A 26,356-nucleotide genomic window follows, 5' to 3' on the forward strand; every position below is an offset into this window, starting at 1 on the left:
AAAAGTCATCTTTGAGGTCATTCCATACCTAGGTGGCCCAGCAGAGTCGTTCCTGCATCAGAAAAAAGCTGCTAGAAGTTGGGCTTGCCAATATCCTTTGGGGTTCGCCGTATAAAACAGCCCATCAGAGAGACCTCACCAAGGCCTCGGCCAGGCAAACAGCCGGGTCTGTCTCCCCTCTGCTTCCTGCAGGGGCCCAGGTAACTGATGGTGCACTGCGCCTCTGCTTAAGTCAAAGGGAGTTCTTCCTTATTTGGAAAAAGAGCAATTACTGCCCCGTGTGTACTGGGAAGGCCCGTGAGGATGTCGGCTAGAAAGAGACAGCCCATGGGAAGCTTACCTTTCAGAAAAGCTGAGACGTCTTCCAGCTGGGGCACGTTGTCTTCCCTGTAGCCACAGAATTTAGTCAGCAGAGGGAAGTTTTTCAAATACTCCCGGCAAGCGTGAGTGGGGTAGAGTTTGGAGAGCTCGCGGAATACAACGCCCCAAGTTTTCGTTTCTTCCTCCGTGTACTCCACCCTGGGGATGGGCTGACCACTAGACGGGAAAGAAGAGAAATGAATGAATCTAGCTTTGGGTCGCTGAGTTGAGTGTTTTCTCATCTTCATACCTATGCAAATCAGATTCCTGGAAAGCGGGACGCCTGAGTGTCCAAAAGGATGATCCCGGTAAGTGTTACTTCTTATGGTAAATGCTAACCTTTTAGTTTTGCATGTGTGTCACTTTAAACTTTTGTGTAAATGATGTAAGTTACAGCTTCACATAGCCTTATGGACATTTGACAAGATTTATGTTCTGAAGATGAGATCAGTAACAAGTGGAGAGTTCGGAGTTGGACGGAATTGGTTTAGATACAAAGCTGTGCTCTGAGACCCTTTTCTGCAATCAACAGTAATAAATGGATGTTGTCTCTTGAAAATAAAATAGGCTGTGGGTCCCTCTTTGTCCCTTGTGGGGAACTCACCCTAATCGCCAAATGGAATTTTCAGATTATTTGTTCGTTGAGCAAAATGTCTGGAAAATGCTGGAAGACTATGCTAAATTTAAAAGTGAAAATTTTGCAAACTGTAAAATAGGAGCATTTAATGCACATCATGCTGAGAGGTGCACACATTAAGCCCTCGAAGTTTAGGAGAGAGGTCAGCGAACTTTTTCTCTAGAAGGCCAAAAAGTAAATATTTTAGGCTCATGCATCACATAGTCTCTATCAAAACAGCTCACTTCTGCCACTGGATCTTGAAAATGGCCATAGGCAATACGTAAATGCATGAGCGTAGCTACATTCTAATAAAATTTGGATTGCAAAAACAGGCCATGGGCCCACAGGCAGCAGAGAGCTGGCTCCTGGTTTAGGCTATTGAGAGGCGACCCTATACTGGGGTAATCAGGGAGAGCTTCCTGGAGGAGGCACAACTTAAGCTGAGCCTTGCTGGCCAGGTAGAATCTGCAGGTTTCCTGACAGAAAGAAAGGTGAGTTTAAAAACTATACATGTATGATTGAAATATTATGCTGTACACCAGAAATTGACACAACATTGTAACCTGATTATACTTCAAACAAACAATTTTTTAAAAATGCTTTTAACAGCAACCAGCAACCATGAGCAGGGACCAGAGCCCCTGATACCATGTGGGGCCAGTAGAAAGTGCAAAACAAGGACATGTGCTTTTGCAAGCTATCGCTTAAGGAGCCAGAATCCCAACTTGGATTCTGATTAAGATATGTATTCTGAAAGTGAAATCGGGGTTTCAGAAAACTTCTCATGACATGCTCGGCAGTTACATGTAGCACTGCCCCACTGCCCTCCCCGGCCACTCACCACAAGTTCTGCCCCTGCAGTCAGCAAAGACACATGATACATACACAGAAAGCTGGTGCTCTGCCCTGCAGTCTACATAATCCATCCTTCACCTCAGCCAGCCCAGGAGCTGGTGCACAGGCAGCAGCTGCCCCTCGGGGCTGTGGCAGCTACAGAAGTGGGGGGCTTTCAGAAATGCCCCCCAGGGAGTAAAAGCGGGAAATAAGGCAGTAACAAGAGCAGGCTCACAAGCGGATCCCCACCCCCTAACCCTCTGCTTACTTCCATGTGCTCTTACCAGAACGCTTTCTGGTTAAGCTTCAGGTCCAAATGTGGTTCCTACTACCCCAAATTATTTGTAGTTTTTTTTTTAATTAATTGTAGTACATAAAGGATAAGGAAATAACATACACTGAAAAAATAAAACCCCAGAAATTAACATTTGTTTTCTCTAAGTACCAAGACTAGGGCTTATGATAAACCAAATTAGAACAAGATTAGCCTTGTTTAAATTTGACTGTTGATAACAAATAAAAAATTACAACCCTTTCAAATATTTGCTGAGTAGATCAAGACTGCTAAGACTTAGCATATGTGATGAATTTGGGAGAAAGCTGAAAATGGAAAGATTAAAAATAGAAAGGATGCAAGGAAATAAAAACATACACGGTCTGCCTCTGGTTCCAGAAAATTCAATGAAATCAAATTGAGTTGATGAAGCCAATAAAGCTAATAAGGGCTGAGCGCCGTCAGAAGGTAGAAAGCAATGAGGCTGAAACAATACATGAAATATTGAGAAGCCATTTGAAAAGAATCGTTAGGTCAAACTTTTCTGTTCAATATCAATCTGCAAATGTGCAGCATTTCAAAGGGGAGCCAAACGTAGCCAGCAGGAAGCAGCAGAAAAAAGACAAGCGTGCGTTCAGGTGGGAAAAAGATTTACACAAATCTTCCTCCACTTACAGTGGGCTTACCTCCCGATAAACCTACCGTCAGTTGAAAATGCCTTTAATACACCTAGCCTCCCGAACATCATGGCTTAGCCTAGCCTACCTTAAATGTGCTCGGCACACTCACAGTTGGTCAAAAATCATCTAAAACAAAGTCTATTCTGTAATAATGTTGAGTAGCTCATGTAATTTATGGACTGCTGAACTGAAAGTGAAAAACAGAACGGCTGTATGCCTATACAATGATCATAGGTCCATTGGTTGTCCCTGGCAATCGGGTGGCTGGCTGGGAGCTGCGGCTTCCTGCCCCTGCGCAGTGTCATGAGAGAAAATGAGACAGCCTATCACACTAGCTTGAAAAAAAAGATTAGAGTTCAAAGTGCGGTTTCTGCAGAATGCATTCCACTTTCACACCATCATGAAGTCGAATCATCGTTAAGCTGAGGACCATCCATAACTACCTGTTACTTAATAATGAATCTCCAGCATCACAAATGGTCATGTGTAGACTCATTTGTTCCCACTTGTCTGTCCTGCCTGAGCAGCCCACTAGCCTGCTCTGTGAGTTAACGGCCAGTGCAGTGCACTGGGGCTCCCTGAACACGTTAAGTCTGACTCCGATCACATCCAGAGATTTCTCACACTGCTCTGACCCCCATAACCTGGGTAACCATTTAAGGTAAAAATGCAGTTGAATTTTTAAAAGGCTAGTAAAGGCTAGTTTTATCCATTTAATTTCTATTAAAAATATCCCAAATACAGAAAAAATAAGACATTTCCCATTTTTCTATGTAGTTAATACAGGTATATAGTAATCACTCATCTCTGAGAACTTACTGTGTGCCAGAAACTTTTTTAAAGTTAAGTATTTTTATATAACTTAACCCATTTGATTCTCACAACAGCTCCAGGCGGTAGATCCCCATTTTACAGGCGAGAACATTAAGGCTCAAGGAAATTAAGCTATTTGCCTAAAATCATGGTGCCATGCTTGAAACCCAGTCAGTCTGGCTCAAGACTGGCTATAGTCTTAATGATTAATACACACCAATGAAGTAAAAAATTTCTTCCAGACACCAGCTTCATTTCACATACCAAATTAAAGGAAGGCTTGTAGGTGTGTGTACTTACACGTAGGAAATCTCATATACAATCATGGAATCATGATACTAGCATGTATTTGTAGACCACATAAAGTGCTTTTCATATTTGTTCTCTCATTTAACCTTCTCGGGAAGACTGGGAGGCAGTGCGTGGGGCACCAGCAGTGCAGGGGCACCCACTTATTTTTTTGAAATGTGGCATTTGGAAAAATTGGAAAAATTAAAACGGCAGTCACGGGAAAAGTTGAAAGGTGTTACCCTCCGCTGTACTTATAATGGGTTATGGGCTTTTTGTGAACGGTGTACGGAAGAATGCAGAGGGGTGTCCTGATCCTTTTAGGGCCCAGGACATACACCCGCATATCTTTACATGTCCATTCTAAGGGTACATGTCATAACACGGATGTAGCAGGCATCACATCCCAGCATCCTAAAAGTCTGCTCTGGCTCACACCTGATGTCACGTGAGTACTCTGCACCCCAGAGAAAGCTCCCAGCAGTTGCTGCCAGCATCTCCCTGCAGGGCTTGCCAGGAGGCAGCAGAAATGGCTCTACCACCAACAGACTCATCTAGTACCACCCTTCCCACCCTACCCCCAAACCTCACCCACAGTCTAACCGGGAGTCAGATGTGCAGGTTTTGGGGGGAGGACGGTGTTTGAGGGGAAGGGAAGGTTCTTCCTCCTTCCCTAAGGGAGGAGAGCAGTTTGAGCCACAAGAATCATTGATAAGGACTGCAGGCACCTGTGAGAAGTAGGGTCTGGCATCGCCATTCCCATCTGGACACTTGCTGAGCGGCGGGACCATCTGCCTCCCTGGCGCTGCCACCGGAGTGGAGCAGTAGAGACGTGGTCCCTGAGAAAGCAGTCCAGGAGCCCAGGAGTATGGCGTGCTATGGGGGACCAAGGGGACCCTTGACAGGTGTCCTCTGGAACTTGAGGTTCATGAGAACATGGAGCCTGATGCCCAGTGAAATCTAGAAATTTCCAAGAGACATGATATGGTGTGCCAGGTAGGAAGATGGAGAAGCCCCACCCTGTCCAGTTCTGGTTAGTTTTCAGGAGACAGAAGAACAGTCCAGGGGCTCCTATCGCCCCTGATGAGGAAGCACTAAAGGGCAGGTGCGTGAGGGCTGCCCATAGCCTGATGTGCCCCACCTGGAGGAAAGGATGATGCTGTGAGCACTGACAAGGCCGTGGAAAGGCAGGAAGCATTATCTGCAGGGGTGAAGGTGGAGGAAATGGTCCTTCCTGGAGAAAACTACACATAACAGTATGCAGAGAACATTCCAACAGAGACCACCCCATCAGAAAGGTGAGAGTGGCCTGAGGCCAGCCCACCCCAGACATTCTAACAGTCCTGTAAAAAGCCCTCAGCCTCCTGCCTGCTTCCCCTCAGCCCCCAACTCCAGAGAAGCGAGGTCCTACAAGAGAGAAGGAAAGGTTTCTCAGAACCAGAGCACTTGTGGGAGCGCATGCGTGATGCCCGCACACACACACACACACACACACACACACACACACACACTCACTCACTCACTCTCACACTCTCTCTCCAAAGAACTGAGGAGGAGGGAGAATACACTTTGAATCAAGTTTGAGATTAATCTTTTTTTTAAATGAGCAAGACTAAGTCTTAAATACCCCAATGAGACTATACGAATAATTGAAAATGACAGGAAATTAGATGTTGCTAAGGAACTCGCTTCCCCGCAGGAAAGTAGGATTCAACAGAATACAGTTGAGAGCAGGGAGTAGGGGAAATAAGACCATTTTATGTTGGTATAAACCCCAACAAGAGGAGACGCCTCGACAAACTAATTACAAGTGAATATTGTAATTAGGTCTCCAGGGAGTCCCCTCCACGTATGTGGAATTCGTTGGGATTCCAGAATTCTTAACAACCACCAAAATTGGCATTCACAGATTCCTAACTCACTGGAGAAAAACAGATGCAACTTTCAGTAGTTTCTCCTCATTGCAGATTCTGCCCTCTTGCCAAAGAAGGGCAAACAAAGAGTTTCTAAGCATGATAGGGAAACATCGCTCAGCAACGAACAGAACAGGGAAAGGACTAAAACGTTCACAGCCGGGATTTAGCTAGACCCTAGGAAAAGCTTCCTGGTGCAAAACGTCACTCAGAAATGACTAGGAACTCTCTTCGGAAATACTGAAGGCTGTTAGGTTAAATCCCACTCTTCCTAGAGGCAGGGCGATGATTCTGAAAAACCTGCCTATTCTCTGCAGAGAGGAGAGAGGAGAAAGTGTGTAGACAGAGCTAACTAGGGGCAGGTTCGGACAGAGTTATTCTACGTACGTTCTGAGCTTATTAGAGCAAGGCTCTTTTGGGGGGAAGAGGGGGAAGGTAATTAGGTTTATTTGTTTATATTTTTTAATGGAGGTACTGGGGATTGAACCCAGGACCTCATGCATGCTAAGCACACACTCTACCACTGAGCTATACCCTCCCCACCCAGAGCAACACTGTTTAACAAACACATTCTTACACTGAAATCCAGGGACGTGTACCCCGCTGAGGTTGAAATTATAGGAGTTCTCTCTATGGCCAGATGAATAAGCGTTTGTTTTATTTAACTATTTGATCTTCTCCTCCAGCAGGTCCAACAGCAAGCTCCTTTTCTTATAGATTTTTTTTAATTTGAGGAATTGGAAAGCATTTGATTATCCTGGTCCATGCTGGCTACCTCCTGGAGTCCTCGCTGCTAGAAATCCTCAGGTGAGACGCAGTTTCTCTGCCTGTGTTATCTTTACAGGAACTCCAGTGTTGGGAAGTAATTCCCCTGCTCAGTGGAGGAGGATGTGAGGACCTGCAATTGATGGGATTTACATCAGGATGGCAAGACTGGCTGAAACACAACCCAGACTGTGTTCTTTGAAAACAGCTGGATTTCCTCAGTGGCAAGGACTAAGCAGAGCAGAAGGGAAACGAAGAACTGGTTAACGGGACTGGTGAATCTGATAGAAACAGGAATTAAATCATTTTCCGTTTTATTTCATTACATGTTCCTCGGGGCAGGAAATACCTCACTTATTCAAGAGCTATTTTTCTCCCTGGAATAAACTCTCTGCCTCATCTTTTCTTTCCTTCCTTACCCTAGGCATTTTTCTCTTGATTGACATTTCCACCTAAGGGTATAGAAGGGAAATGAAAAGAGGTAGTATGTAAAAAATCCATCAACTTTGCAACTCATTAGCAATCAGCGGCTCTTCTATGGGTTTGGACAAAGACTTCGGAGAAAAATTACTCTGGAACACGATGGTAGGAGGTCTCTGTTCCTCCCCAAATTATGACACGTGTACTGCACTCCTCCATGGGCATACCCTGGATTCTACATCACTTCCAGGGAGCCATCTGTCTGCAATTTTTCCTCCCCTCATCCAAGAAAGCACAGAAGAATATGAAAAAGTGAGACTGACATTATTCTAACATTATTCTAAGAATAATCTTGATTTTTATCTAATGTAATTTTAAAACATTCATCATTCACAAAATTTACTATTAATTATCACCCAATGTTTATGATATGCCTGACACCTGAGATCACACATCAATGTGTAGAAATTTCTATCAGTACTGGCTGACTCCCACCCACAGCCAGTGACCTCGGACTATGCTGGTTGGTACCACCTCCATGAAGAGTATCACCTGCAGCCAAGTGTCCCCAGAGTAGAACTATATAGTTAATAAATGTTCCACTAGAAGTGGAGTCTTTGAATCTGGGGAAAATACTGCTACCAGCCAGGAAAAAAAAAAAAAACAGCCTTAGTAAAGTGGATGAATTCCATTAAAGTTTAACCCGAAAGCAAATGCCATTTTTATCTACTGATTTTTAAGAGTCCATGAGAAAAGTCTAAGGCGCTCGAATTTGATAGAACCACACTTTAGAATTCAGACCATAAAGGACACTCAATAACTTTGTGATAAAATACTATCGGTAATACACAGGAGAAAAAAGAAAAATATCCAAAAATATGACTCTGCTAAATCTATCTCCCCATCACAATGTACACACCTTGAAGACAGGGATTTTTGTTTGCTTTGTCCATTTTTATATCCCTGCCACCCAGAAGGAAGCCTGGAACATATAGGCGTTCAATAAATAATGTTTGTTGAGTAAGTAAATCTACCAATTGTACCAAAACAAGCTCCACATCTAAAGCTTGAGAAAAAGTAAAATCGTTTGTCAGAGAGTCTGGCAGATGGATATTTGTCTTAACCTCGTGTATTTTTATTGTTATGGAAAACAAAACTCCAAAGATTGGGAGATGTTAATAAGTTTTCTGGTAACTTCCAATTATCCCTAGGTACTGCTTACTATTCATGTAGGGTTTTTTTTTTTTTTCCTAATTTTCTCAGTTCACGTTTCCCAGGCACTGTCACCCATCACACTTGTAGACAAAATTCTCATCAGGAAAGAGAGCAACAGATACAAACCCAAAGGGACAGACAGACCAAACAGCTAAGCACAGAGATGTTTCCTTGACTGGACATCTTAATGAATGAAGCTTCAACGATCTTTTTGAAGCCCCAGGCACAATGATGAAATGCTATTTTTCAAAGAGGAAACTCAAAACTCAGCCCAATGACTTAACAACCAAGTCTTGAGTTGTATACCAAGATTTGAAACCATTCAAGTCATCTGACATTAAGTGGCTGAACGAGAGCTCGTTTGATGAGAAGACCGGGTGGCCTGGGACCACTGAACTGCACCAGAGAGAAAACTGCAAGGGCCCGAGCTCATTTTCAGCTAGTCCCCTAGGCCAGGCAGGTAAAGAGCATTCGTGATCACATATTTTATTTGCTTTTGCAAATGAGTTTCGCGCACATGAATTTTCGTAAATGAGTCTATGGGCCCTAAGGAACTTTCAGATACGGTAGCAAACATAAAAACGTTAGCTTGTTTCGCTCACATGGTTGATGCTGGTGCTGCCTTTATAAGAGACATAATGAAAATAAACCACTGCACCTAGGGAGCCTGAGGGAGAGGGAAGATTTAACTCCTGGAAATGATTTGTTTTTATTTGTCTTGTGCACCCCAGGATAGGGCTTCCCACCATTTCCCCACGTCGCAGAAAGCCCTCATTGCCTTCTAGAGGAGTGATTTCCTTCTGCCAAAACGACCATGAAATTAAGTATCAACAATAGCAACAGTGGGTCCGACCTCCACTGACACATGCCTGCTCGACACACACCAGGAAGGGGGACTCAGAGAACGCAATCCAGACAGGAGCTGAAAGTCAACGGCAGCCAGTGATCTCAGGCCACTGGGATGAAAAGACCGAGGCCAGGCTCTCCCTGAACTCCAAGTTCAATCCCATATATCTTACATCTTGATCAACAGGGACCAAACGTTGCTGAGTGCTGGGCCCCGACCTCTCTCAGCAGCAGGTGAGGGAATGCAGTTACCCTGCAGTTCATGGCTCTAATGATAGTGTCCATCCATCCATCCATCCATTTAACTGTGACCATAACAATAATAGAATAGCACACGAGATGGATTGTGTCACATAATGCTACCTTATGTGGTGATTGAGGACTCTGAGTACCCCCATTTTATGGTTGAGGAGACTGATGCTTATAGACATAGCAGTCTGTCCAAGATCAAATAGCCAGTAAGTGGCATCGCAGGTGCTCAGATTCAGAAAGGCCAGCTCCGGAGACCCCACTCTTAATCAGCACACCTCAGTACAAGGCACTGAGTCCCCAACATGTATCTTGCATTGAGTTTGGTCTCCGTTTCCTCATCGAAACTGAGGGAAGACAGACAACCGCCCAACACAGAGGATCAAACAAAATGTCAGCTGCCAGTGACAGGGGGCCAAAGCCTGGCACCCAACACCTCCTCAACGTACCTGGTTCCCTTCCTCCAGGGGGACAGAAATGAATACAATTTCATCACTTCCCTGCAGGGTCGGGAATGGGTCTGGAGATGAAAAACTGCCCTCTTTCGTAAATCCATTCACCTCTCCGACAGTACTTGTGGAAGTAATTTTAATCCTTCATGTTCGTGGAGAGTGACAATACTCATACCTCATTCCCCGTGGAAGAGTTAGACTGCGGTGCAACTTCTGTCCTCGGCAGTGAGGGCTCCCGGCCAGCCTGTGCTAGTGTCTCCCACCGCTGTGGGAACCGTGCTATTATCACACACCATCTTACTGAGGCGTTGGTGCACATCTAAAAAAACCCACCAAGCCCTGAAAATGAAACAGAGAAACCCTTGCTAAATCAGTTTTCCTTTTCTGTCTGTCTTTGAGAACTTCAGGCTCCCTTCCTCTGAGCCATTGAGTTGAACTTCAGGTAGAGAGAAACATTCGGCATGAAGATGATTTGCCCATAAGGGTTGATGTCTTTTAAATGCTTACAGGAACTGTGCATTTCAAATATACTGAGAATTCTGCACAGAGCAGAATCGCTCTTCAAAAACCCATGTCCTTCACTTCTGTTGCTCTTGTTTTCAGCTTGTGGATGAGACCACCTGTGTCAAATGGAAGCAGCTATGCAGGTTTAAAAAGAAAAGAAAAGAAAAAGAAAAAAGAGTGTGGCCTTTGGGGGAAAGAAAAGTATTTAAATTCTACAAGAGAAGGTCTCTTGAAATCCCTAATGTGACCTTCCCCAGAAACTGTTCAAGTCATCTGGGAAATGATCCCAGTACGACAAATATTTGGTTTTGTTCTACTTTTCAATTTACCGCTCCATTTCAAAGAAATTAAAGTATCAACAACTGGTGTTTACGCAGGAATCACAAAGTACCCAAACAGCCACATATATCTCAGTTTCATTCAAAACCTGGGAAAGCAAATCAATGGCAGATAATGGAATGGGATAAAATTAGCTCAGGCGGGGAGAAAACATATTTGCCTTCTCAGGTGCCTCTTCTCCAAAAGGCAGAGAAGGGGGAAAAAAATTAAAGCTTGGTCCCACCTCACAACAGAGCCCACAATTCATTAAGGTGACCATCTGCCAATGAAACTGATGAGGAAAATGTTACTAAGGATTAAAACTTGCAAACCCCTCCCCCAGTTAAGTTTTCTTCTCCCCTGTTAAGAAAGCATAATTTTTCCCTCTCATTCTTCCTCCCCCTTCTACTTGTGGTATTTCCAGTTAAGATTCTCCTATCTAAAAACAGGTAATGTGGCACTTGTGACTCCTGTTAGTAATGTATTCCTTTAAGCTGCATTCTGAAACTAAGTGGCATCCATAAATCATGCCTCTTCTCGCATGAAATGAGAAATGCTATGGTCAAGTGAAATTTCTGGAAGGGTGGAGAGGTGGAGCCACCCGTTATTTTTCTGCAAGTTGCAGTCATTGCGAATCCCTCCTAGGAAAAACTCAGCACCAGTAATCCTCCAGCCCAGACATAAGCCAAATCGTCACAGCTACCTGTGAGCAGGGAAACCCCAGTAGGCGCAGGATGGGGCATCCGGAGGAAAGAGGCAGGGCAGCAAACAGCGCCACCCTGTATCTATCTGGAGCCTTTGTCTCTGATCATCCACCTCCCTTCTGTTCTTTGCAAGCCTGTGGCTGACTCCTGCTGAGTCATCTAGTGAAAGGGAAAAAGCGAGGAGACCTCCTGAGAAGTGAGATGCTGGCTTCCAAGCCTAATATGGTTATTACAAGCAAATCCATTCCATAATTGTGGATCTATTTGGCATCTTAGAATGCAAGGCATATTGTTGAATCTCAGCCGCAGAGGGTTTCATTTTGACAACACGTGGTACTTGGGGCTGTGGATGGGAGGAAGGAAGGTGGCTCAAAAATGCCCTTCTCTGCTTTGATGGGGAGAGGAACCTAGAATCATCACCACCCCATGCTGAATGAGAGAACTCTCTCCCTCTCTCTCTCTCTCTCTCTCTCTCTCTCTCTCTCTCTCTGATGGCGCTGAGTAGAAATATTCACAAATTCACTCAAATTGAATGAGCCTGCTGGGCTGGGTGATTGCACTTTTCAAATCTGCTAGTCCCCATTTGGGGCTATTTTGTTTTAGAGTCTCTGTTTAGCTGTGTACTTACACTCTCGGAGCAAATGAATCACAAAGGGTGCAATTTTGTAAATCAAAAAATCAAGAAGTAAATAGGCTAGCAGCTAGAAAAAAGCAGAGAGAGGACAAATCCCTGGTAATTGTTTTTCAGGCCTCAGCTCAGCTGTGTTTATTTCCAGCTGTTATATATCCCACAAGGGTCGGGCTTTGGGTGGGAGAAAAGCACAGGCCTGAGAGAGCAGAGCAGAATCCACCATGTGGGGCAGGGACAGACAGATGTCCCGAGCGCCCTGGGAGAGACAGCAGTCTTGAAGTCAGACAGGGCTGGTTTGAGGCTTGGCTCCATAAAGTCTTAAATGTATTAAGTACGTGCAAGAACTATGTGCATTTCAGATATGCTGAGAATTCTGTAAAGAGAAGAACGACTTTTTAAAATGCCAAGTCCCTTCGTTCTTGTCACTGTTACTTTCAACTTGTGTGTGAGCTGCCTATGTCAGTGTAGGGCTACAGCCACTTCCAGACCAAAAAAAAAAACGGAGAAGAAGAAAAAGAAGAGAAAGATGTGGCTTCCTGAGCAAAGAAAGACATGCAGATTCTCTAAGAGAGCCACATTTGACAGTGACCTTCCTCAGAAACTATGCAGTCATCTGGGAAGTAAACCTAGACTTCAGAGATTTGCTTTAACTCTACTCTTCAATTTACTGCCCAACTTCAGAGAAATTAGAGCATCAATAACTGGTATTTATTCAGTGAGAGTCTGTTGTGTCACCTTTAGTATGTTTCTTAATGTCTCTGAACCTCAGCTTCCTCATCTTCAAAATGAGTACAATGACTAATCTATTGTGAATCATTAGACTCACATGAAAGAACATAAGCGATATGTTTAACATGGTGTCCAGCTCATGGCAGGAATTTAACAAAAAGAAGCTAAAACTGCCTGATCATGACAGCCGAGAGGTCCAGCTTCCGTGAACATTTCTACCACCATCAGCCATTCAGGGATGAGTCCAGCAGAGCCCAGCCCCAACCTGCCCTCTCTAACCTTACTGGAGACTCACTGGCCTGGGAAGGCATTGGAGAAGGTCAGTTTTTCAGATTGAAGTTCAAGCTGTGTGCATGAGTTACATGAAACTGTAATCTACACACACATATACGTTTTTGAAAAGCTCCTTTATCCCAGTCCATTGTGGAACCTGGAATTCTTTAATTCATTCACTCCTTAAGGTCCTATGTTCATTGTAAGTGAGCTTAACAGATGATTACCTGGAATCTAGGAACCATCAGGTACTTAACACAGGATAATAATAATTGTATCTAGCAGAGATTCAACACCAGTTAGTACCAACTGGTATCTGTAATGACTGATAATCCTCTGAACCATATGCGGCAGACATGGTGCCCATTTTAAGACGAGGGCGCTGAGACCCAGAGAGGCTGGGTCAGCGCTCAAGGCCACAGAGCTTGTAAGTGATGGAGCAGGAATTCAAGCCCAGTTCTGTCTCGCTCCAAAGCCTATACATCTGCCACCTGTTCTGCTAACTCTGCTTTCACAAAAATTAGTTTGGCAGATAATGCAGGAACCCACTGTGGGAAAGCAGTTAGGGAGGGTCTTAAAGAAATAAAATTGAGTACAAGTTAGATGCATGTAGTAGCCAGCCTCCAAGACAGTTCTGAATGAACCCCGCCTCCTGGTATTCAGGGCTATGTGTAGTCCCCTCCCACAGTGTGTCAGAGTTGCGCTATGAAACCAATAGAACATATCAGGAGTGATGGAAGGTCCCTTCAGAAGCTAGGTTATAAAAAGCACAGAGGCTCAGGTTGCAAGAAGCTGTGGCCTCCTGCCAACTGCCATGTGGGTGACTATACTGGAAGCAGATCCTCCAGCCACAGTCAAGCCTTCAGATGACTGCTGCTTTGGTCAACGCTTTGACTCCAGCTTCATGAGAGACCCTGATCCAGAATCACCCAGCTAAGCTGCTCCTTCATTCCTGCCCCTCAGAAATGTTGTGAGAAAATAATTGTTGTTTTAAGCTGCCCAGTTTGGGGGTCATCTGTTACACAGAAATGAATAACTAATGCAGTGTAAAAATCAGGTGGAAGTCAGGGCTTAAAGAAAGTCTTAGCTGAGGGGAATAAAGAAATGTGTTCCCCAAAAGGTAATAGAAAGATTTGGTGCATGAGGGTAGACAAAAAGGAAAGATCAGTTCAAGTAAGAAAAATACTGTTAACAATATTAGCAAATACTTATATAGTAGTTCCTCTGTAGTTCCAAAGTGCTGTTCATACACTAGCTCGTTTAATCCTTACAGCAATCCCATAAGCAGTAGGAGAGTTACCCCATTTTACAGATAAGGAAACTGAGGCACAGAAGACAAATATTTCACAGAGGTCTCTCAGCTGGGAAGTAGGAAAGCTGGAATTCACCTCGGGCAGTGCAGCTCTAATTTCTGCCCTCTTAACCACTGCACACACTGCCTCTCAGATCATAAAAGAAACTAGAGAAAGCAACCCTCCAAGTGGGTTCGGGAGTCTGAGGAACCTCAGGCTTTTGGTCTAGATTCTTTCATTATTGTTTTGATTAAGCTAATAATACAGTACATTGTGTAGCAACGATCCATTGATTTTGCTTAATCCCTAAAGCACTTCCAGCAGACAAGAGGAAGAGATACTATTATCTCCATTTTACAGAGGAGAAAACTGAGGCTAAGAGATGTTAAGGAATCACCTGGACCCCTGAATTTGAAATCAAATAAGTTCTCTTGGCAAATTAGGGGATTTTTCAACTTTAAGCAAATTCTGGCGTGTTGAAACTCCCTTATTTACCTTACCTATGGATATTTGCATTTCCCTGTTACATGGACTAAAAAAAATAAATCAATCAAAGAGGAAGCAGCCCCATGAGAAGACCATGAAATTCATGTACCACTTGAATTTCAACCAGGAGAAAGTACAGTCATAACACACCATCACGGTAATATTCAGAATCAATTTAGGCAAACAAGAGCGGCATAATTAAAGTCAGGGCTCGGGGCCTCTTTCCAAGAGAGCAAGATGGATCGAAATAACTACCTCTACCCCCACCAAAAACATAATTAAATTAAATATGCATGCCTACTACTGAGGAATAATCACTGTAATAGCCCCCAAAGAAAAACGTGTTTCTTTCTAGTGGATTGGAAAAAAATGTATTACTGATTCTTCTTCCCCAACCATACAGCAATTGTTTAACCCACAGACACGCAGCAAAGCTAATGCCAGGGTTAAAATATGATGGAAAACTGGATTGTTTCAGCCAGACCTAACCGCCACGCTATCACAGTCCTGATTGTCTCTTCCTCCACACTGCCATCTGCCCCCCACACACCTCCTTTTCCTCCTAACTGCACGTCTACACACACTGCCCATCATCTAATCACGGGGTGCTGCTTCTTCTGTTTATACTAGGATTTCTTTTATTTGGGTGGCGGAAGACGGGGATGTGATCCGCATGCTGTCTCAAGGATGATTTTGGAAGCAGCGCCCTCCTCGTTCACTGCCTTCCTTCTCGGGTCATCCATGGAGAATGATGTTTGCACTGATGAATGTTTCTCTACTGTTACTGGTGAGGCAATTAGGCCTCCCCAGTGCTCAGGCAGGTCTGCGGGTGGAGGGCCTCTGGGTAATCAATCCTGTTTCTCAGCAGAGCTGTCAATCAGCATCTCCCCTGAGTGGCACCTACCAAGGGTCTCAGCATGTGACATGGCCCCACTCCCTCTCCTCTTCCCGTTTCATGGTAACACGGACTTTGAGCCTGCTGTTTTTCATCGTCAAGTAGAATTTTTTTTATTTTTCTCTGCTTGGGTTGATTTTTTCCCCCTGCTTTATCCCTTCAAGACTACCACAGAAAAATACAGTATTCAACACAAATTCCTTAAAGTGTTTCGATATCCATTATTCTGGATTTCACATCTTCTTCTTCCCCTTACCTATCGACACCTCAGTCTCCATCCTGCCCATCGCTACACCACCACCAAAATATCTGCACTCCGTCTTCATCGACATTTCTGACCATATATTTGACTTCTTAGTGCTCATAAAGCCTGAATGAATTATCAACAGGGAATGAAAGTCTTCTCCCGGTATCCAAGTGGTCTCTAATTTTATTATTAACAAACTATATTTGAAGAGACCTCACATGCCGGATTTTTCAGGACCACCCCAATTTCAAATAATCTGCTCCACAGACCAGTGGTTCCAAGCTTTGGTTTGGAAAATCAGATTGAATCACGAGTTTGTTTTAAGCAATTATTGTATTGACATTTTTTTCCTTTGCTCAGTCGGAAAGCCATCAGCTCTAGAAAAACACCTATGTCAATTAGCAATTGCATCTTTATTTTCTGTGAAACCCAAAGGAAATCTTCCTTACTGCATGGCGAACTGGAGACCATGGCCCAGGCCGACCTGGGATTTGGGAGCACCTGTGCCCCATCCCACCAGCACTGTTGCACGAGCTTGCATACACACACACATACACACTGGCTAAGTCTTATGTATCCTCATATTTACACTCAGAGAAGCCACAGCAGTGACGGTGCGAGGGGCACTAAGGAGCAATCCTTTTCTCCCTACTAGGTTCTGCTAGTCCTAGATTTGTGTCTTCCAGGGTTAACCACTCCTGGCAGGCACTTGGCTCACATTGTCCACTTACAAGAAGCACCCAAGGCCAACTGGCGATCTATCATCAGTATATTGGAGGCTTCCCCACACACCCAAATGGGTCTAGGATTGCTTCCTACGAGATCTCTCCATAAAGAGGGAGGTTGGGCAGCACAAAAAGTGTCAGTTCATGAGCAGCCTTTAAATGAGAAACTAGGGACCCTAGGGAGCTACAGTATTTGCTAAGATGGCACATTAACAGTGGAATTAACCTAGCTAAAGAATGAAACAGTGGATCACCTGAGAACTGAAGCCAGCCTGAGGAAAGGGAGGAGGAGGATGTAATAACCATAACTGACATTGATGATCACAAATCCTGGACCATCTCCGTGCTCAGCACAGCACCTGCATCCTCTTTCACAATCCTGACTACATCCCAGAGGTGGGTCCCGTTGTTAGACCCACTTCCAGATAAAGAACCCGAGAGGCACAGTGAGGTTTGATAGAGTGGCTAGAAAGAGTGAAGCCAGGACTCGAACCCCACATCGTCTGACTCCAAAGCCCCAGGTTTTAATCACTTTGTTATTCTATGTCATCAGCGTCGTCCAGGGCAGAGGGATACAATGCCCTGGATTTCAAACTCTTAGTTAAACACCCTGTCCTCTGACTCTGTATCCATCAGATAACATAATACAGCCTCTCTGGTATCACGACAACTGGGAGTGTCGTAGGAGTCCTGGGACAGGAGTTTCTCCCTGTGTAATGATGACTCGGCAGTTTCCTGCCTCCCTCAGCCTCTTGGGCATTCAGTTACAAAAAGTCAGGCCCCTGCAAACGCGGACCAGATCCTGGACTGCTCCAGCTGCGTGCAGCCCTCCTGTGTGTAAAACCTCCACTGTGTCCAGCCTCCAGTGTTCCCTAGACACCACACCTCCATTTCACTCTTGAGCTAAGAGAAAATGGCAAATGCAAACTCTTGTTACCACTTTGAGAGCCTCCCCACTGTCATTTTAACTCCATGTTCTTTTCCTCTCTTCTCCATATAAATAGGTTTTCTTTAAAAGCGTAAGACTCATCCTTATCAATGCTCCTTGAAACTGGTCCACTCATATATATACACCAGTTCTACCAGTGTCACCACACTGTCAGCCTGTCTGTCCAGTTTCTGGGCTCAAGAATGAAGAAATAATATTTGAGGTAATCCCTTGATCACTGTACTAACACAATCCTTTATACATATATATACACACAAACATGTGTTGTCCCTTTGTATATAATACAGTACATACAGCATGTATGTATTAAATACATTTCTCTCTCTCTGTTTTAGCTCAAGAAAAAGGCTCTGCCAAGCTCTGAGCTTTTACCATGTCCGGGACAGGTCATGCCCCAAAGGCCCATCCTGCCCACACGCCTTGTAAGGACCCATCTAAGCCGACATGACCTGATTCCACAGGGAGCGACCGCAAACCAGAGGGAGCCAGTCTTCAGGCTCATAACCACTTCTCAGGGCCTGATGTGAAAAAGGGAATTTGGCCCATCAGTCCTCGCTTGGCATTTAATTAGGAAACACTGGGTGACGGGGCTAGTGATCAGTCATGCTGAGGGTCCAAAAGGAGTGTGAGGTTTGGCCCGAGCCCAGATAAGCCGTGAGCACTGATGATGTGAGGGGGTGGGGGGGGTCTAAAGAGGGTCGAGAGGCTGCTTGGAACAGAGGAGGAGGGACTGGAATAGACACACATGGAAAAGCGAATGCCAAAGAGTCCTGGTTGTCCTGATTACAAACATGGTGGAGAAAGGATGAAGGATGCCTGGGGCCTGGGAGGAGGAAGGGAAGGGAAGAATGCCAAAGCATCAAGGGAAGTTAGAAACGAGCAAAGGACTGTCAATCAGAGGTGCGATGGGGAAACCTCTCACTTTGCTTTAAGCACCTGTGCGTCAGAGTCCTTAAAAACAAAAAGAAAGAGAGAGAGGGAGGGAAGGAGGGAGGGAGGAAGGAAGGAAGGAAGGAAGGAAGGAAGGAAGGAAGGAAGGAAGGAAGGAAGGAAGGAAGAAAAACACACGGGTACCCTCTATAACACACATAATGTCCTAAATTCTCACCAAGAAACTTGCCCCACGGGACAGTCAACCTTCTCACCAGTCTCAACTAGGGTAAGAAAGCCTCTTTCCTACCAGGTGCAGATTTGCATTTTGCTCTGATGACAAGATTCATGTAGCTGATCACATACCAAAGGACAGATAGCGACAGCCCTGCGACGGTCTGTAAGTTTCACTAGCGTGAGCAGAATTAACCGAGGCCTCGCGTCCATGCCATCTTCCTAGACACGGCCTGCGGTCTCCGCACTGCGTGGCTGCCGGTGACAATACACTCAGCACGGTCCTCGGCCCAGTCCTGACAGTCTCCAGTCTCATCCCCACCCTGACCCCAGACTGGGGATGAAACTCTACCATAAACCCTCCAGTGTACAGGGAACTCCCCTTTCCCTGTGAAGCAAAAGCATTTCTGTTTTATTTCGGCTGCCCTTTCGCCATTCTTGCTGAATCCTCAACTTTCACTGGCGAAGCTGGACGTGGAAGGGGTTACTAAAAAGTCGAGTCGAAAGTCAAATTAAAACATTTTCTGGGCCCCACAGAGTGAACAAAAAAAAATGGCTCCTTGCCTTAACTGAGCCACGAGTGCGCCGGTGAAAATGGAGCGCTGGGCATGTGGCCCGCGGCTCTCATTATCTTACAATTATTCCCTGGATGTCAAACATCTGTGTTGGCATTTAAAGCCTGCAGAGTTGGTGAGTGTTTAAAATGGTTCATGCCTGCTTTCTGCAAAAGTCAAAGTGAAGAGAAGACAGGTCTGTTTAACACAGCGTGGGTTTTTTCCTAACTCACCAGCAACAAGTCACAAGAAAGATTTACACAGGTACTTACTATTTATAACCCATGGCGACATCAACAAAATACTTTCTTCTCTGTCGATACACATTGTCTTTAAATCCCTTAAAGAGAAAGGAGATTAAGTTATTCAGCAGAGTGCCAGAAAATTAGCTGCAGAAAGCCTAAAAGAAAATCGCTGTGAGGAAATATTCAATACCTCATAATGGCCTGTAATGAGAAAGAATATGAAAAGGAATATATACACAAATCACTATGCTGTACACCCCGAATTAGCACAACATTGTAATACTTCAATAAAAAAGTAATAAAAATATTAAGTATTCCAATCCAAAAAAAAAAAAAATCGCTGTGAGAAAAAAAGAAAGAAAACCACTATGATGTTTAGTGAGTGTCCAAGTCAAATGTAAATTTTATCGTTGGATGGCCGTCTTCGTGACAAAGGCAGACGCGAATTGTGCTTACCGTGAAACCTCATTAAATTCAGGCTGCCCTCTTTTGGGATGTGTGGGAATTCAGACTCAGGTTTATCCTTCCACAAAGTAGGCAGACTGGCTTAGTTAAGCCAGTTGTTACTGTGAATAATATTCTTTGGTTTTCCAGTATCATTTACGTGTAATTGATCTTACTTACAAATTAATCTTATTTGTTCATTAAAACAGGTCCCTTTAACATGGCTATTCAGTGAGTTAAGCTAACTTTAATTGCTTTGTGTAACTGACCAATAAATGTACATGTATTAAAATCCTATCTTTCAGAATAATCATCAAATCCCCAAATGGGATGAATTAGAGAGGTTTTGCTGTGTGTTATGAGTATAGCCACACAACACAAATCGATTACAAGAGACTTGTGCACAGGATAGCAGGTTAGCTCCCTCCCTGGCTGGGTTCTATGATTCTGACCAGTCTTTAGCCAGCCTCAAGGTTTTACCCGTCACCATGCACTTGGGAATTTAAACATACTGTCTGTCACTCTTCAGTCTAGTGGAATCCTTCTGAAAGGCCTCCTGGTTTACCCAAGAACCTCTCCTCTTGTCAACAGGTTTTCCATTTTCCTTTCCTTCAGGTACTTTCAGACAATCAATGCTTTCCAGGCTTATTTCTTGCAACTGCTGCAAACCCAGCAGGAATTGTTGCCATTTAACTTCTTACGGCTGCAAACCCCTGCAACCCCAGAGGGAAAGCAGGGAGCTGTGGCTGGTCTGAGGAGGGGGGCCAGGCCAGGGGCCAGGCTGCTGGGATGAGAGGGCCCTGAGAGGAGGGCTGGGACAGCCCCACAGAGATCTGCACGGCCTCTGCTCACTCAGTGTCAACTCAGACACTTATGCAAGGGGGCCTGTTCAAGAGGAAACCCGAACTCGGAGAAAATCCTTTCTGTTCCCTCTTCTGGCTGAAGGAGGACTGGCCTTGAGATCCTTCACAGGACTGTGTACCGAACAGACATGAAGAACTTCCGTTGCCAACAGCCTTTCTCTCGGGGATGCCAAGAGGGTCATGAGCAGAGGGAGGGAGGGAGTGCCCTGCGGAAGTGAAGCACCCCCACCCCAAAGCTAGTGCTTTCTTTCTTCCGTTAGGAGTTGGGAGATTTTAAACTGGAGCTCCTAGGCAGGCTTGCGAAGCCTTCAAATGTGTGTATACAAAATTTTGTGACCATAGTTACCACATTCATAAATGGGTCTGTGACCTAAGAAAAGGTCTTATGCTATAAAGGATAGACACGGTCACACTGGAAAGTATGGGTTTCAACACTCACTAGTCACCGCAAGAGACCTGGGATGGGAAGACGGAAGGGTTCAAGCATCCTTACCACTCAGAAAGCGAGCAGGCTGTGAATAAAGGGGAAGAGCTCTGTGAAGAACACAGCCTGTGTTCCCTGGTTCCTGCCAAACCAGGCACCGTGGAAGCAGCATCGTAATCTGCTGGGCTTCCTGAAGCATCTCCACCCACTTCTCAGCAAACACCTGCATCTTTTCTAGGCACCCTCGAGAATGATTTACTCATCACGCCTCATCAGCTGAGTGTGGCGGTGATCATGCAAGTGTTATGGGCGATCCAGAGCTTCCTGGATGGGACCTCAGACCGATGAAACAAAACAGGGATGCTAGTAGCTACACCAGCCATCACAGAGACACAGCATGCCTTGGCCATCTGCTCTAAACTGAAGCCAGGGATAAGGTTACTGGATAAAATACAGGACACCGGTGCAATACGTGGTGCATAACTTACACTAAAAAAAAAAAAAAAAAACTGCTTATTATATAAAATGCAAATTTAATTCGGCATCCTATATTTTTATTTGGTAAATTGGCAACCCTAGCGCTCAGAAAGTATTGGCTGTGCACCACCCTTCCTCTCTCAGTTTATATCAAGGGTTGCAGAGACCCGGTCCACAGCGGAAGGTGCTCAGCTGTGTGTACGTTGGCACGCATAGCCGTCCCAAAGAGGTCAACCCCACTGGAATACTGGGGTCATCCAGGGGGCTCTGACTCCTACTCCAAACCTGGACACGTTCCCAGAAGTTCTGATTCAAGCATTCTGAGCTGAGACCCTGGCAGTCAAATATTTTTTAATTCCCCACAGATTACTTGAATGGAAAGCTATTGCCGTGAATCAGGGGGCTAAGACGTCCGTTCTCAAACTTTAGAGCTCATTGGGGGCTCCTGCAAATCCTTTTAAATGAAGATTCCAGGGTCCCTCCCTGGAAGTTCTGATTCAGTAGGCTTCAGGGGAGCCTCAAGGTACTGCATTTTTAACCAGCACTTATGGGGGGAACTTGAATCACACTTTGAAAGATTCTCTCTGTCTAGACTCTGGCTGCTCAAAGTGTGCTCCCCAGACCTCTAGGGTAGGCCTCAGCTGGGAGCTTGCTAACCTCAGCCCCACCTCCCTGCATGTTGAAAAGATCCTCCAGGTGATTCGTTTGTCCATTAAAGTTTAAGATGGACTGGCCTACATATTTAACCCTTTCTAGGGAGCCCAGCAACCCGACCCACATTCCAAGCCCCTTCTGAGCCTTCCTAGCACTAGAATGTCATCCTAACACAACAATCCCTGCCTCAGGGGATCTTCTATCTTCATCAAACAATAACTTACAAAAAAAAAACCAAAACACCCAGCTTACCAACATCAAATTTCGCATAATGAATATTGGGTATGCTTATGGAAGAAATACGCATGGTTAAAAAAAAATGATGAGTGAGGTAGGAGATTGCTAAGTAATTATTTCAAGTGGCTGCATAGAAAGTAAGATTTCATAAGGTGGGTATAATTAGGAGGAATGGATCAAAATTAAGCACAGGAAAATTGATGCAGGGCATTGGGTTTTTTGGGTGTTTTTTAACAGCAAGGTCAGTGGTTCCTATGGTTGTTCCGTTAAAATGTCTGACCCGCTTTCTCCAGGTTGAGTAATTTTCAAATTAGACTACAGGGAGCATTTGGAAATAGGAAGTTAGCAAGAAATCCTTTACTGTCCAGGCGTTGATCTGGATGATTTAAAACAGTATTTCCACTCCTGGAATTAAGCATTCACCCTTGCCAAAATGCTTTCCAGTTGTTTGATTAACTAGGCTCTTCAAACACCCCTCTGAGGTCAATAAGAATTTTATTTCCACCTCCTACATAAAAAATTTGAGTTGCAAAAATACACGGACTTGCCCAAGGTCACCCTGCCAATTAACAGCTGGTGTCTGGGCTATCCTGTTACTTGCTAATCTCTTAAATCAGGCTTCGGTGCTAATTCTGATTCCTCCAAGGCAGGGAAAGAGAAGATAAACAAATAGATGATTATTAAAGGCAATTTTGAGAATTTTTCTAAAGTTCAGGAGCCTTCCATGTGAACTACTATGAATTATACTGAAAGTTTAGGTCATATTGGCAAATGTAATACATTGTCTTTGAGCAATTTCAGCTTTTTAAAAGTCATACAATTAAATTAGGTTTGTTTGGTATGCTATGAATTGACTTGAATTTGTATATTATGCCAAATGACTGATTTCATTGAAAAATTCCCTCTTGTCGAAGTTGTCACAGTTTCCTTTAAAACAGTGGTTCTCAAACTGAAGTGTGTGCTTGCTAGAACCAGCCCCCAGGTGAGGCCGATGTGGCTGGTCCTGGGGCCACCCTTAGGACCTCTGCATGTAGTCTCACTATCAGATTTCCTCCATTTAAATAAAATGAGTATCTGAAAACCATTACCCTCAGACCAGAAAAGGCTCCTATAAGCATGACTAGTCCACTTGGGTTTCACCCTTTAACCTGGCCATTTTTAGGCAAAGGGCGCCGGGGGGGAAAACGGCTTGTAAAGAATGAGTACATTGCTTGCTTCTCCCAGATGATTAACTGTACTTCACTCCGACCATAAAGAAGTTCCAGGCCTCTTGTGTTAAATAAAAACTGATGTGAAGGGGGAGACAGGGAACAGTGGGAAGTGCTCACTACATATCATATTTCTTTACATGTGGTCATTTTATTGGCGTGGAGGAGAGATGGTGGTAAATAGATTCAGAGTAGATGGGGGGAAGGATGTGTCTTCCACGACAGCCTTATTCTATAACCAACCCTCTGCCTTCCCACAGAGACTGGAGTCCAGCACATTACTCCACACCTAACTACCTCCAGTCAAGGGAAGTGGCAAGGGGAATTTTAGTCTCTCACTGAGCCCTGTAATGCCTAGTCCCCCTTGGTTTCCCAAAGCGGTGATCCATTTCAGCTCATCGTTTTTCCAAGGGTCACCATCTGCAAGTATATTTCAGGCTGTCTAATTCCACGGAAATATTCTCCAAGGTTTATACTCTCCTCCTCTACCCAATCCTTTAAAAACATAATAAATAAATGCTAGGTAGAAATGCTTCCAGCCAGACATATGGGCAGGGAAGCTTCAACACTTAAAAGTTTGCTCTCAGTTAGGGGGAATAAATAGTAAGTTGCTGTACAGGAAAGCATTACGGCACAGACTGGTACCCTGGCTGGCAGACGGGAGGAGCTGGAAGAGCCACGAGGAATGGATTTTATGGGACACTTACTGGGTGGTCGGCATCCAGTTCAGAGCCATACATGAGGACTCTTTGAGAGCATCTGTCTAACTCAGAGATCTTCCGGGGGAACCAGGGCACATCCTCCAGCTCTGTTGAAAACACAGCGTGGGTTCAGAAATATTAGCTCACAGATTGTGTTTTCCCCTTTGCAACATTTGCCTTATTGCAAAATCCCCCGACAAGCAAAAACTGGCCTTGCCTTCTTCCTCTGTCCAAATGTTCTCTGGCGGATTCAGCGTCACGATTGTGGTTTGAAATTTCAGTGACTGAATGAGCTCACTGAATTCTGTTTTGCCGCACTCACAGTCCACGAAAATTTCAACCTCCGAGCTTCTTCGCCGGGATTTCCTGGACTCGATGTGAACCATGTTGACATGTTTTTCCTGTGGAAATAGAAGCAACAGCTCTAACTCACCTTCAGGACACTGGTAAAAGGGATGCCATGGGCCATTCTTGTTCAACTCATGAGCAAAAAGGTGCCACGCGCCCACCAAAGAGGAAAAGGCAATCATCTCACTCTCTGTTGACTAAAACATGGAAATGCTTGCCAACCATTATCTCTGTTAATAAGAATAGTGACTGCATGTAGGTTTTTCCCATCTCATTTTTTAAAAGGGGGACATTAAGGTATGTAAAGGACCCAAAAAATGTATGATAATTATGAACATTGTCACTTCTCGGGGATGTCCACATCCCACTGGTGGTGCACATGATTATTTGGGGGGGGGGTTAGTTTATCATGTTGTCCTCTAATCCCCAGATTTATTTATTTGCTTTATATGTTTTCCCCAAAAAATCTAACTAAAAGTCAAACCCCTGATTTCATAGTTCTAAAACATTTCTTTTTGAAATAGAGCTTAAAAATAAGATAATCTTTGGGAAACTAATTAATAATCCAAATAGCGGACAGATGAGGCAGAAGTGGGAAGGTGATGCGAAAAATGACTGAAGTTTGGGAAACACTGGCCAAAGTGTGGTCCACATTGTAGGGGAAAAAAAAAAAGAAACAAGGAAAGTAGCCAAGAAGGGATCTCTACAGAGAAAAAGAAGGAGGAAGAGAAGGAGGAGGGAAGAGGGAGAGGAGGGGGAGGGAGGGGGAGGGGATGGGGAGGAGAGGGGAAGCCCTAAACGGAACCATTTGGTAACTGGTTTCTTTCAGCAACCTCCAGGCTGGCCTTATCCAGGGATGTGTTGCTACAACTATCCTGATGCGTATCAGAAGTAAAATCTTACACTAAGGTACTTGAGGACAGCAATTTAATACTTAATCCTCAGGTTTAAATTTCCCCAGCGATATAGTCTTCCTTTGGCCTGAGTTAACGGAAGACTGAGTTCTTCTCTCCACCCTAACCCACCCTCATATAAGTAGATCCCTCCCTATCAGTCCACGGTAGACTCTGATCATCAGCGCAACTCATAATGCAATCCTGGATGCCCTCCGAATTTTCAGCACAGGCAAGGTATTGTCCGGCGCCAGACTAAGGTAAAATCAGACAGCATCCTTCTCTGTATAAAGAAACTAATTCTGTGACCAGGACACTAAATGCTCTATTTCTGTGTTGATTAACTTTCGCAATAAGGCCATATTTTCTAAATTGGCAGATAGTAAAGGTGAGACTAATATTAAAGTTCAAAATTCAAGAGTCTTCACACACGTTGTGTCACTTTGGGCTTTTAGTATCCTTTGGTTGAAGCAGAGTCGATATTTTCAGACAAGGAAGCTGAGGTCCACATGGGTTCAGTGATGTAACTAAGGCCCCATGACTAGCTGATGGTTGAGCGAAGACTCAGGGCCACTGACTCCTTCTTCCGGGACTTTTCCACCGCCCCCAGCTGTCTAATTGAATTGGCCTGTGGGCACCGTACGGAGACAGCATCTGGATGATACAATTACATGTAAAATATTTCCCCAGATTTCCATTACCACGGTTTATGCTGCCTGAGCT

General features: G+C 44.5%; 1 protein-coding gene across 1 annotated transcript in view; it reads right to left on the minus strand.

The window, feature by feature from the left end:
• The window catches only part of TPH2 (tryptophan hydroxylase 2), an 82,763-nt gene that overhangs the window by 52,719 nt on the left and 3,688 nt on the right, over positions 1–26,356 (minus strand). The window contains exons 3-6 of the mRNA XM_006191102.2: positions 24,610–24,793; positions 24,399–24,499; positions 19,412–19,479; positions 341–537 (exon numbers count right to left, since the gene is read on the minus strand). Of these exons, the coding sequence (XP_006191164.1) occupies positions 341–537; positions 19,412–19,479; positions 24,399–24,499; positions 24,610–24,793 (550 nt within the window). The remainder of the gene's footprint in view (positions 1–340; positions 538–19,411; positions 19,480–24,398; positions 24,500–24,609; positions 24,794–26,356) is intronic.

The sequence above is a fragment of the Camelus ferus genome, chromosome 12 (assembly GCF_009834535.1).
Source record: "Camelus ferus isolate YT-003-E chromosome 12, BCGSAC_Cfer_1.0, whole genome shotgun sequence".
NCBI lineage: Eukaryota > Metazoa > Chordata > Mammalia > Artiodactyla > Camelidae > Camelus > Camelus ferus.